This window comes from Gobio gobio, assembly GCF_949357685.1.
Source record: "Gobio gobio genome assembly, chromosome: 24".
Taxonomy (NCBI): Eukaryota; Metazoa; Chordata; class Actinopteri; order Cypriniformes; family Gobionidae; genus Gobio; species Gobio gobio.
The window spans coordinates 30,144,516-30,157,906 of NC_137120.1; the positions used below are offsets into that span (position 1 = coordinate 30,144,516).

The window sequence follows — 13,391 nt, forward strand, 5'->3', positions numbered from 1 at the left end:
AATTCTGTAGTCTTGGTGTAAAGATGTTGGTCATCATAACACAAAAAGATTGTGTTATTAGACCAAGCAATAAAAAAGCTATATATACTGTACATTACATAATTCCTTAACATTCTTTGCATATAAGCTATACAATTAAATTTGAAGGAAAAGGACGTTTTTGTCTCCAGGTGGTGTCTGTACATGCACCAACAGGATTTAGAGAATTGCAGAGACATCTTGTGGGAGAGGAGGAATATTGCATGTACCAGATTTATAAATGCTTGCACACCTTATTATACCGTTATTATATATATGAAATACTAAAGCTATTTTGTTTTTTGTTTTTTTATCAGAATAACTATCTTGTGTTCATGGCTGAACTCTTCTGGTGGTTTGAGGTTGTTAAGCCGCCATTTGTTCAACCTCAGATGTTAGAAACTGAAGGTAAACTTATCTTATAATTTATTACAGAAATATTAGCCAGTGGGGTTTACATTTGTATATTGACACATTTGTCTTGTGATTAATAGCACCAGCCCCTTCACTGAAAAATCTGCCGCCTGTGCCCATCTCAAAAGTCACAAAGAGAAGTTTCATGGAAAGACCTCCTAGTCCAGACAGACCAAGGTATATAAAAATATCTTTAATAGAAAAATCCCCCTCTTTTTTTATACTTTGTAGCTGTTGAAATTCAAATGTAAGATTTAATTGATATTCCTATTTTTTTTTTTTTTTTGTTCAAGTCTCCCCCTCCGACCTCAACCACAGACATCAGGCTCAGGTAAAATCCTATAGTGCCTAAAGTTCTTAGTCTAAAAATAGTTTTATGACAACAAGATATAAGTAATAAATGCACCCAGTGCTATATAAATGATATATGTGTGTTATACAGGTGAGATCAGGCGATCAACCTCAATGTCATTTGTGGACAGCTTCATGGGTACTTGGCCCAAGGAGAAGAAGTAAGTGCAATTTCATCTCATTATTGAGACTTTAAGCCATAGAGTTTAAAACTGCATGCAATAGGATATCATCCTGGGTCACACTTTAGATTAGGTTCCAATTCTCACTATTTCCTAACTATTAACTACGACTTTTGTCTCAATAAACTCCTAATTACTGCTTATTAATATATTTAGTAAGGTTGTTGATAAGTTTAGGTATTGGGTAGGATTAAGGATGTAGAATATAGTCATGCAGAATAAAGCATTAATATGTGCTTTATAAGTAAACAGTCAATATCCCTAGTAATATGCATGCTAATAAGCAAATAGTTCAGGGTCCAATTCTCACTATTAACTAAAGTGTTACCTCATCCTGTCTTCTTTCTGCAGGTCTGCTGCTCAGGGTGTGTCCTTTGAAATACCACTTGATAAAGAGTGCACCAATCAAACACCTACTGGCCGAGGAATGACTCGGTCTGCCAGCACTGAAGGTTTTGGTTTCAAGATGCCCCATGGGACAAGGGGCATCAAGAGAAATCTATCCTTTCAGCCTGTCAATGGCAAGAACATGGACATTGAGGAAGAAGGCTGTCCTGACAGCCAGTCAGGGAATCATAACAGCCGTCTAAATGGATCAGGGCCACCTAGCATCGAAGAGGCCCTTGAGATCATCCACAACTCAAAGAAGCCATCACAGAGCCCCTGGGCCCATGCAGCCGGTGAGGGCTTCTTTCTTCACCTTCAGAATAAAAGTGAACTGAACTCCAAAGCAAAGGATGGCGAGCTAGACTCAGTTTCAGAATCATTCAAAGGGGTTGCTAGCTCATCCACCACTGAAGTAGACACTGGCATCCATGTGCGGACAGAGGACATCCAAGAGACTTTAGATGAGGACTCATCCCTTAGGGATTGTACTGTCAGCATGGATCTTGACACAGATCAAGACTTTGAGGCAAAAGCTTGCCATAGCCAAGGCTCTATTAGCCCATGTACCAGCAACCTTAGCGCCAAGTCCCCTGCTGGAAGTATCCCAACCCCTGCTTTTGCACCTGGGATTAAGATGACCAGCTTTGCTGAGCAGAAATTTCGTAAACTGAATCCAAACGGGGAGGCCAAAGGTGGTCCTTCCCAGGGAACAACACCAGATGGTTCAGACCTTGGCATTCCTCACTCTGTCTCCTGGGCCCCTTCGCCTGATATCAGCCCTGCACATCAGCCATCCAAGGACCCAGCCCAGGCCATGGCTGCAGAAATGGTTCAACTGCGCATGAGACTTGAGGAGAAGCGTCGAGCCATTGAAGCCCAGAAGAAGAAAGTGGAGGCGGCCTTTACGCGACACCGTCAAAAGATGGGAAAGACTGCTTTCCTCAAAGTTGTCAAGAGGAAAGGAGTAGATGGCTCCTCACCATCTCAGGAGGACACTCCTAGCTCAGAGGGAAGCAAGACGCCAGCGGAGACACCCCAACCTGACAAGTCTCCACTTAAGTCTGCGGGTGAGGATGGCACATGTGAGGCAGACCTGATGGAATATACGCACTCCATTGAGAAGCTCAATGCTTCCCTGAGCTTCTTGCAGACTGAGATGCAGCGACTGGCCCAGCAGCAGGAGGTAATTATGCAGATGCGAGAGCAACAGACCTGGGCTGTGTCACCACTTCAACCTTCGCCACAAAAGCAGGTGTGGGAGCTCAGAGGGAGTGGGGCACGCTCTTCTGGGTCTCCCTCACCTGCAGATTCCCCTAGAGCTACACACCATTCCCCTACAAACCTTAAGAGGAAGTCTGCTTCTTTCCATTCCAAGACACCAAGGACACCCAGACCCAGTGAGCTAAAGATCACTCCCTTCAACCGAGTCTTGACGGTTCCACAATCAGTGGACAGCATCCCACGCCTCAGAAGGTTCTCCCCTTCTCAATCCGTGTCCTGCTCGTTTTCTTATTTGGGAAGTGAGAAGAAACCACCATCAGGAGCTGAAACCACAGACAAGGACATTGAACAAGTTCTTGAGTCATTGTCTATTGAATGTTATTCTGGTACTAACACCTCCCCAAACAAAGAAACCCAACAGGCAGTAACCGAAGACAAAGAAGACTTGAGTGCTGAGGAGCCAGAAGATAAGGGAGGGGAGAGCAAAAAGAACAAACTAACAGAAGAAAGGGAAAAGTTGAAGAAACCAAAAGATAAGGTTAAGCCAGCAGTGGAATCTAGTGTGTCAGAAGTCTTGTCGCAGATCGTAATGGAGACCGTTATTGTCACTCCCACCGAGCCAGTTGACATTGCCCTTCAGACCAACAAAAATTTGATTGAGGTTCCACTGTCTGTTCTCAAGCCTCTGGATGGACAGGCGTTAGAAGAGGAAGGCGAAAAGGAGACTTCAGGGGAGAATCAGGACGATGAGCAGAAAATTTGCCGTGGATTCTTCTTCAAGGTAGATTTGAATGTCAAAGGATCCTGTAGATTAGGGTTCCTCATATCTGGTCCTGGAGGGCCACTGCCCTGCAGAGTTTAGTTCAAACCCTAACCAAACACACCCGAACAAGCAAGCTACTTGTAAATTGCAGGTAAGTGAGTTTGAGCATGGTTTGAGCAAAACTCTGCAGGACAGTGGCCCTCCAGGGCTAGATTTGAGGAACCCTGCTGTAGATTAAAGAAGCTTGGTAGCAAGCGTAACTATTACTATTACTATCACTATTACGTCCCTCCTGAAAAATCCAGCTTAAACCAGCATGAATTCCATGTTGGTCTAGGCTGGTTTATGTTGGTTAGAGCTGGTATGGTGCTGGTCTAGCTGGTGGACCAGCATAGTCATGCTGTTCTCAAGCAAAACTGAGCTGGTTTAGCTGGTCCAACAGCATTCCTGCTTCCCATGCTGGATACCAACAAACCAACATACTGGTGACTAGCAATGCTGGATTTTTCACCAGGGGTATCTTGTCCAACACTATTTGGGCTACGAATATGATTGGTTCTTCAAATAATGTTTGTTGGGAATAATCGCTTTTCTAGACTTTGGGGTAGGATATGTTCTGGGTTAGTAAGCAACCACCCAGAGAACCTTAGCAAACACCTACAAATGAGCTAACACAAAACAGAACTCATTATCAACCAGCTAACAATGCCCTAACAACTAATCCAGAACACTCTAGCATTGCGGTGGCAAGTGCCAGTCACATTTTATAAAGAAACTTTTAAAAAATCGGGTTGATTTAGCTGTTAAAGACCATAGTTAGAACCCAAAACGCTGTATTACCTTAGCTTTAGTTCAGGAAAATGCTGTGGTGTGACTAGTATCTGAAATTTTCTTAGCGTGTGTACAGTTGCAGAAGGAGGTTAGCTTGGGACAGATCACTGGAAAGTGCAGCTGTTGTTAGCAGTGAGCAGTGGTTCGTTTTTGAGCAGTGTAGCGTATCTGGTTTATTCAGACTATATCAACATCAGTATACTGCCTTCAGATACTGAACAAAAACCTGAACATATAAAGACAATAAAATGATGTCAGATCTGATCATGTGTTTATGCTTCCAGGATGACATGAAAGGAGAGGGCAGCATGGCCATGAAACGAGCGGCACTTCTGGAGAAAAGGCTGAGAAGAGAACGGGAGAGCCAGCAGAGGAAACAACAGCTGGAGGTGGAACTTGAGCAAAAGAAAGAGGAGGCCAGGTAACAGTCAGCCCATCTGTCAATCCCTAAGTCTAAACTTATCCCCCTCGTTCTTGATTTAAATATCTGTCTCCACCCACAGGCTGAAAGCAGAGGAAGACCGCATGAAGAAGGAAGAAGACAAAGCCCGGCGGGAATTTATCAAGCAGGAGTACCTGAGGAGAAAACAGCTGAAGCTTATGGAGGACATGGACACGCTTGTCAAACCGCGGCCTGCAGGGGCCAAGCAGAGGAAACCAAGGCCCAAGTCCATCCATAGAGATGTGATGGAGTCCCCCAGGACTCCTGTCAGGGCCACGGCAGGTAAAGGGCGAGCGCCCCCTACTGGCAAAGCCCAGCACTGTATGCTTTGTGCTACTCTCAGCCTTTCCCTGTCCAGCTCACTGCATCCCTCTGTATTTCCTTCTAACAAGTACTATAACATTTCCCTTGCTCTAAATATCTATTCTAACCAATTTAATCATTTTCTAACTAAGTGGTTGAACTAATTAAGCATTCGTTCTAATTATTTTGTACTAATTATTTGGACACATCCTACTGTACAAGACAGATTTAAAGTAAATGTTACAATGTTATATACATAAACACTTTTGTTTGTGTTTAAACAGTTTGAAGGAGTTGGAGAGGCCATTTAGCTACATCATTACAGAGAGCTGTACTGTTATGAGGGTAACACAAAGTTTGGTGGGCTTGCTGTTGTCTTGTGTAACTGTGGGCCCTGTCCCGTGTTGTTTTGCATCCAGGTTCACGACCTCGTGTTTTTTCAGTGTCCAGCCTGTCTCTGGCGTCTCTTGGAGATAATGACAGTGTCAACTCGGATAGGAAAACACCCAGGTAAGAGGCACTTTAAGCAGTCTTTAAGTTTCCCTGCAATTGTATATTTTTCTCTAACTGTATTGTACAATACTAACCCAGTATCCTTTGGATTCTCTGTATTTTTCCTTTATATTATTGAATGTTCTTGCATCTTAGAAGCAATAGCTTAGCATCTGGCAGTCTTTTCTTCTTTTTGAGCTCTCCTCATGTGAGAAATAGAAGGTCAGTCTTAGTTGGATAAGACTCTTTATGCATTCATCTTCTTTTCAAGAAGAACATCCTGTTTTGCTATGAGCTTGGCAGCAACACGAGGAATGATCCCCAGTCTTTGAACAATAAAGATGGCTATTATAGTTCATCCATCACTGCATTTTTGTTTGTTTTATTTTGTCATTATTAAATAAGCATTGGTTTAAGGTCACTAACCCTCACACTTGCATTGAATGGCACTGAAACCGCAAAAACTGCTTTTGACACTTTCGCAAGAGACTTGTTTAGCGCCTTCAATAATGTTAGTTCAAACTAATACATGTTCCTGATCTTAATGTGCATTTAATATTCGTTTTATTTTTGCTTATAATAATGAAGTACATAAAAAACACAATGTTATGATTCAGTCACGAAGACCTCACTGCCTGATTTTGCATGAGAGCAGGATTTGTTGTTGGGTGTATCAGCACTGTTCCTGTCAGAGTTTGTATGAAACTGAGTTTATCATATCATCCCAGTAGGCCTGACTCAGCAGACGGTTGCCTGTCACCGACTCGCTCCAGCAGTCGTAACGGAGAGAAAGACTGGGAGAATGGTTCCACCACATCCTCATTAACGTCCAACACCGAATACACAGGTTAAAATACTACAGCTGCAGCTCCACCACCAATCCACCCGAGGGAGCGATCGCCTGTATAATAGTTCTGAGTTCTCAACATTTACGTTTTTCTAAATGACCAAACATTTGGGCTATATCTGAAATCACTTACTCTCTTGAGTAGGTACTTATTTTGAATAAGTAATTACTTCTCCTGCCGCTAAAAATGTATGTTCTATCTATATAGTATGAATGTAATCAACATTCGCCATGTTGTCATTGTGTCAGTTGCGTGGTGTCACCATAGATATACATAATAAAGGCTAGATGGCTCGTCCACACTGCTGGCCAATGGAGGTCGACGTCCGCAACTGGCTGCCATCTTGTCACTGGCAGCTCGCTCTCTCGTAACATTTTTTTCATGGTGCTTGCACTTTTTAAATAACCATAACTTGCTCAATTTTCTACCGATTTTCAAACTGTTTGGTTTGTTATAAACGTCAGAGATGTAGTTATGACACTGCATTCTTATGAAAAAATATTCATAATTTGTTCAAGCATCCATAATTTTAGCCACGTTAATAACGTTCGTAAGAAACCAAACCATTTGTAAATCCGTCAAGATTTCAGTGAGATAAGAGTATTTGTGTTCATGCAGATCACTCGACTTACATCAGGTGCCACAGAGCACTGCCTGTGACAAGATGGTCGCCGGTCATGACGTTAGAGACTCCACCGTAAGACATCTAGCCTTTATTATGTATATCTATGGGTGTCACCGCCATTCACAAATCCTCTCCGGAGGCCTCATGGGATGGTAAAATGGCCATCGTATGCACACTTAAAGGGATAGTTCACCCAAAAATGAAAATTAGCCCATTATTTAGGTGTGTATGACATTCTTCTTTCAGACAAACACAATCGGAGTTAAAAAAGTCCTGGCTCTTCCCAGCTTTATAATTGCATTGACTTGTTGGTTCGCTTTTGAAATACATAAAAGTGCATCTGTCCATCATATAACTGCTCAACACGGCTCTGGGGGGTAAATAATAGCCTTTTGCGCATTTGTGTAAGAAAAATATCCATATTTAAACTTTATATAACTTGCTTCCGACAGTCAGCGGTACGCAAGTTGACTTGTGTTAAAAGAGTAACCCCTGATGTGATGTACAGGAGCACCGCAAGCTTTGACGCCTCTCGTTGATAGGGCTGGGCAACAAACTCAAGCCCCTCTTCTCTTATATCGAAATTCTCGTTTTAGACTTCTAATTCATGACCGGTGTTTTGTTTTGCTCTATCCTCTGCGCTTCTGCGTCCGTCAATACAGATGCGTCAAGGGTTACTCTTTCTCCAGAAGTCGACTTATTTTAGTCTATAAAGTTTTAAATATGGATATTTTTCTTACACAAATGTGCCACTTCGCTTCAGAAGACCTTTATTAACCCCCTGGAGCCGTGTGGAGCAGTTATATGATGGATAGATGCACTTTTATGGACTTTCAAAAACGAACCAACAATTCATTGCCATTATAAAGCTTGGAAGGGCCAGGACTTTTTTAATATAACTCGGATAAAAGGTTAGCTTGAGGGTGAGTAAATCATGGGCAAAATTTCATTTTTGGGTGAACTAACCCTTTAAGAATCTCGCCGGAAGAAGTAGGTCATTTGGGTACTTTTTGCCTACTCTTTTATGAGTGCTGTGAATTCGGACATACTTATTTTGTCACATACTGTTTTTCGCCTACTATATAGCAGGGAAATATGCGATTTCGGACAGCTACTTATATTTTGTATTAAAGGAACACGCCGACTTTTTGGGACTTTAGCTTATTCACCATATCCCCAAGAGTTAGATAAGTCCATACAGACCATTCTCATCTCCGTGTGTGCCATAACTCCGTCTGACGCACCCACCGCTAGCCTAGCTTAGCACAAAGACTGGAGGTAAATGGCTCCAGCTAGCCTACTGCTCAAAAAGCAACAAAATAAAGCCAACATTTTTCTATTTACATGTTGTGATGTGTATAGTTACATTGTGTACTAAGACCGACGGAAAATGAAAAGTTGTGATTTTCTAGGCCGATATGGCTTGGAACTATACTCTCATTCCTGCGTAGTAATCAAGAACTTGTGGCGTACCATGGATGCAGCGGCGCAATGATATTACGCAGCACCTGAAAATAGTCCCCAGCACGCTCTCTGTGCAAGCAGGTTGTCACGTTGTTTATGTTGACGGAAGTTATCCTATTTTCAGGTGCTGCGTAATATCATTGCGTTTACTGCGCCCATGATACGGCACAAAGTTCCTTGATTATTACGCAGGAATGAGAGTATAGTTCCTGGCCATATCAGTCTAGAAAATCTCAACTTTTCATTTTACGTCGGTCTTAGTACAAAATGTTACATGATACACATCACAACATGTAAATAGAAAAATGTTGGTGTTATTTTGTCACTTATTGAGCAGTAGGCTAGCTGGAGCCATTTACCTCCAGTCTTTGTGCTAAGCTAGGCTAGCGGAGAGTCAGACAGAGTTATGGCACGCACAGAGATGAGAATGGTATGCATGGATTTATCTAACTCTGGGGGATACGGTGAATAAGCTAAAGTCCCAAAAAGTCGGCGTGTTCCTTTAAACATGCTCAACTTCGGGTGATGGCTCCATCTAGAGGACTGGAGGGTCAACAGCAGACTCAGATGGTACAATAAATTATTATATTATATTAAAGGATGACATTACATAACACCCCCTCCATATCTTTGCTGTAGGTCCTAAATTATATAAAGAGCCCAGCGCAAAGTCAAATAAGCATATGATTCAAAATGCTTTGGCACATTGCTGTTTGGCTGGCAAAGTCAATGAGGGACAGAAAAACAAGATTTTGGAGGTAAGCATGTGTTCATTTTTATTACATTTATACTATATATTCATACATTTATTCATTATATTTATTTGTTTTCTCAAGGAAATGGAGAAATCAGGGGCCAACAACTTCTTGATCCTATTCCGGGATTCTGGCTGCCAATTTCGCTCTCTCTACACGTACTGCCCCGAAACGGAGGAGACCAACAAGTTGGCCGGCATCGGTCCTAAAACCATCTCACGCAAGATGATCGACGGCCTCTACAAGTACAACTCAGACAGGAAGCAGTTCAGCCAAATCCCAGCCAAGACCATGTCTGCAAATGTCGACGCCATCACGATCCAAAGCCACCTGTGGCAGACCAAAAAACCAGGAACACCGAAGAAAGTAGCGGCCATAAAATCCTAGTGTTTCTCGACGCCAGATGTACACAATCTCAATGCACTTGTTTGTACATATTCGAATCCTACAACACTTTTTACACTCTTCCGTCAGTTGTCGTCCGGACACAAGTTTGCGAAAATTATGCACAACTGGAATGTAAAACTCTACGGGGTGGCAAATGGATCAAACTCATGTGTCTAACACCCAAGACTGTCTGATTCGAGTTGTTTTACTGCACCGTTTACGTGTCGTTTTTATTTAAATGTGCCAAAATAATGAAACGTTATCATGGATGACCTGTTTGTTTTAACTTGGTACACTAAAGCACTGAATGTTCTTAGTTTGTACAGAAATCTCGCACATATGTTGACGTGTGGCCTTTTTTTGTCTATATTTTAATCTTGTTTTAATTTGATTTCTTTTCTATGACTGTCCTGATATGATTGTATGGCTGGCTGCTTATGGAAAGGTTCTCACACGCATAGCTTGTGATTATTACAGTTTAGTATTGCAAGGGAGTCCTGTCATATCTAGTATTCATTAACCAGTGTGCTAATGTGCAGTGAGGGGTATTGTTTTCAGGCCGAACCCACTTTTGATGGGTTTCAACGTTATCTAATGGCATTGATTCACAGCAGGATTGTGAATTTGTTTCATTTCGTTCCTGTAGGTGTTATTTGCTTTTTTATATATATATTTGGGGGGGTTGACCGACTGAAGGAAATGTTCAGCATTATGATCTATTTAGTCAATATTTATCTTTCATAAAAGGTCTTAAATAAGACTAGGGGTTAAAATCCAAACCTTTCTGTTATGTGAGTTTTTTTATGGTTGGTGCGATTAAAAAATCAGGCGGATTATGGTGGACTGAATTGTTTCAACGATATTTCCATAGTTGAAGATATGCTGGAGTAATTCCATTTTCAATACTTTTGTACTGTTATGAATGTTTGTGGCGACTGATCTGAAGTATTTCCCTGTCCTGGGTCACGCAGAACTATTAAAAGCAGTTTACCAAATGATATTTTACCAGATTGTTGGAGACATTTCCATGTTTTGCGACTGAGGGCTTAATCATTCGAATGGTAAATTATTTGAAAATGATAAAAAAATATTTTTTTGGATTTGTTGAAGAGGTCAAAACATGCCACATTTTGTACGCCTGGAGCCTGTGCGGCATTTTAAGACGTTATGAATCTCAGTCTGTTAGCATTCCCCGTAAGGTGCGATCATATTAGCGAAATTTAGGTCGAAAAATGTCCATTGTCAATAGTGTAGCGATGCATGAAGCACAGCTCACAAAGAAGTCACTTTCAAACCAGGCAGATTTTTTTTTTTTTTTTTGGTCAAAGCTACGAATTTGCGTGAGCAACTCTGCATGGGGGCATCTTTGCAAAATCACCAAACTCGCAAATACCTATTAAAATAACAAAATTTCTAAGAACAATGCAGCTAAATGTGACCGCACCTTCAATCGTCTTAAAGGAACATGTGGCTGTATACGGGTAGGGGCTTTTGTTGCCTGACGAAAAACAGCAGCCTTCCTTTTGTTTGAGTAGGAATTGTAAAAAAAATTCATTCTTTTTGGTGCTTGCCTCTTGAAACATAAACATGCACACCTGTTCTCACATACAAACATCTATTGTTCGAGTGACGTGTCTGTGTTTTGAATGGAAATAATGCTCACAGCTTTGAATACAAAGTAGCCTGTTAGGACGCCATCTTTAAACCATTAGAAAGGTACTACTGGAAACGGAATTATAATTTGGCCATTTTGGGCCACAAACGAGGATTATTTAACTGTAAATGAGCACGATAGAAAACTGTACAGTGTGTGTTCTCTGATCTCTCCAGCACGTCTCTCTCTTTTATTTTCTTTCAGGTGCTGTGCTGTCATATTGTTCAAATGACATGTTCTTTCAATTGCATTCAATAAATTTCGCATGGCCTCATTTGCAGCTTGCTGATTATTCTTTGACATTAATTGTATCCATTCATCTGTATTTTATGAATGTACCGGTATGCAACAATGCATACTAAAATTGTAGTAGTGACTAGGAAAAAGTGCACTTTTCAGTACTGGTAGTGCAAATAAGTAGTAAGTGCAAGAATTATGATGCAAGAAATTATTTTAATAATTTAAGAAGGTTTCTAGTACTCAAAAATGCCTCTAATTAAAAAAAGAAAATCTTGAATATTCATGACCATATGTCCCGTCAAGCGAAAATATCACCAATTAAGTCCATAAATTGAAGTAATGAAAGGTCAAATTTGTGGTGTTTTTGGATGCAACACACATTTTTAGAATGTTTTCTTGAACATTTAACACTTAATGCATTAATGTTGATGTGACAGTGATGTAATAAGCAACGCATTACAAGTAACATGCATTACATAATCAGATTACTTTTTGATGTTACGAGTGGTAACGCATTAAAAGTATCATGCATTACATAATCAGATTACATTTTGATGTTACAAATAACGCATAAAAAGTAACATGTATTGCATAATCAGATTAAGTTTTTGATGTTATGAGTAACGCATGAAAAGTATCATGCATTACATAATCAGATTACGTTTTTGATGTTATGAGTAACGCATAAAAAGTATCATGCATTGCATAACCAGATTGTTTTTGATGTTTCGAGTAACGCATAAAAAGTATCATGCATTGCATAATCAGATTGTTTTTGATGTAACAAGCAATGCATTACAAATAACATGCATTACATAATCAGATTATGTTTTTGATGCTACGAGTAACGCATAAAAAGTAACATGCATTACATAACTAGATTACTTTTTGATGTAACAAGCAACACATTACAAGTAACATGCATTACAATATCAGATAACTTTTTTAATGTTATGAGTAGTAATGCATTAAAAGTATCATGCATTACATAATCAGATTGTTTTTGATGTTACGAGTAACGCATAAAAAGTAACATGCATTACATAATCAGATTGTTTTTGATGTTACGAGTAACGCATAAAAAGTAACATGCATTACATAATCAGATTACGTTTTGATGTTACGAATAACGCATAAAAAGTAACATGCATTGCATAATCAGATTATGTTTTTGATATTATGAGTAACGCATAAAAAGTATCATGCATTACATAATCAGATTACGTTTTTGATGTTATGAGTAACGCATAAAAAGTATCATGCATTACATAATCAGATTACGTTTTTGATATTATGAGTAACGCATAAAAAGTATCATGCATTACATAATCAGATTACGTTTTTGATGTTATGAGTAACGCATAAAAAGTAACATGCATTGCATAATCAGATTGCTTTTGATGTAACAAGGAATACATTACAAATAACACGCATTACATAATCAGATTACTTTTTGATGTAACAAGCAACACATTACAAGTAACAATCCATCACAATATCAGATTAATTTTTTAATGTTATGAGTAGTAATGCATTAAAAGTAACATGCACTACATAATCAGATTACGTTTTTGATGTAACAAGTAACACATTACAAGTAACATGCATTACATAACCAGATTAGTTTTTGATGTAACAAGCAACACATTACAAATAACTTGCATTACATAATCAGATTATGTTTTTGATTAAACAAGCAACACATTACAAATAACATGCATTATATAATCAGATTATGTTTTTGATTAAACAAGCAATACATTACAAATAACTTGCATTAAATAATCAGATTATGTTTTGATGTAACAAGCAATACATTACAAATAACTTGCATTATATAATCAGATTATGTTTTTGATTAAACAAGCAATACATTACAAATAACATGCATTACATAATCAGATTATGTTTTTGATTAAACAAGCAACACATTACAAATAACATGCATTACATAATCAGATTATGTTTTTGATTAAACAAGCAACACATTACAAATAACATGCATTACATAATC

At 39.5% G+C, this 13,391-nt stretch overlaps 1 protein-coding gene across 8 annotated transcripts in view; it reads left to right on the plus strand.

Moving 5' to 3' along the window:
- camsap2a (calmodulin regulated spectrin-associated protein family, member 2a) overlaps positions 1-11,411 on the plus strand; it is a 47,271-nt gene extending 35,860 nt beyond the window's left edge. For 4 of the 8 annotated variants that reach the window (XM_079807005.1, XM_079807003.1, XM_079807009.1 and 1 more), the window contains 11 exons: positions 336-426; positions 513-609; positions 726-763; positions 875-944; positions 1,317-3,354; positions 4,452-4,588; positions 4,671-4,891; positions 5,332-5,422; positions 6,133-6,251; positions 8,981-9,099; positions 9,178-11,411. In XM_079807005.1, the coding sequence (XP_079663131.1) occupies positions 336-426; positions 513-609; positions 726-763; positions 875-944; positions 1,317-3,354; positions 4,452-4,588; positions 4,671-4,891; positions 5,332-5,422; positions 6,133-6,251; positions 8,981-9,099; positions 9,178-9,483 (3,327 nt within the window). In that variant the 3' untranslated portion in view covers positions 9,484-11,411. Of the gene's footprint in view, positions 1-335; positions 427-512; positions 610-725; positions 764-874; positions 945-1,316; positions 3,355-4,451; positions 4,589-4,670; positions 4,892-5,331; positions 5,423-5,560; positions 5,774-6,132; positions 6,252-8,980; positions 9,100-9,177 lie in introns of those variants that run through there. The other 4 variants (XM_079807006.1, XM_079807004.1, XM_079807002.1 and 1 more) reach the window with 3 other exon arrangements.
- The last annotated feature ends 1,980 nt before the right edge of the window (positions 11,412-13,391 follow it).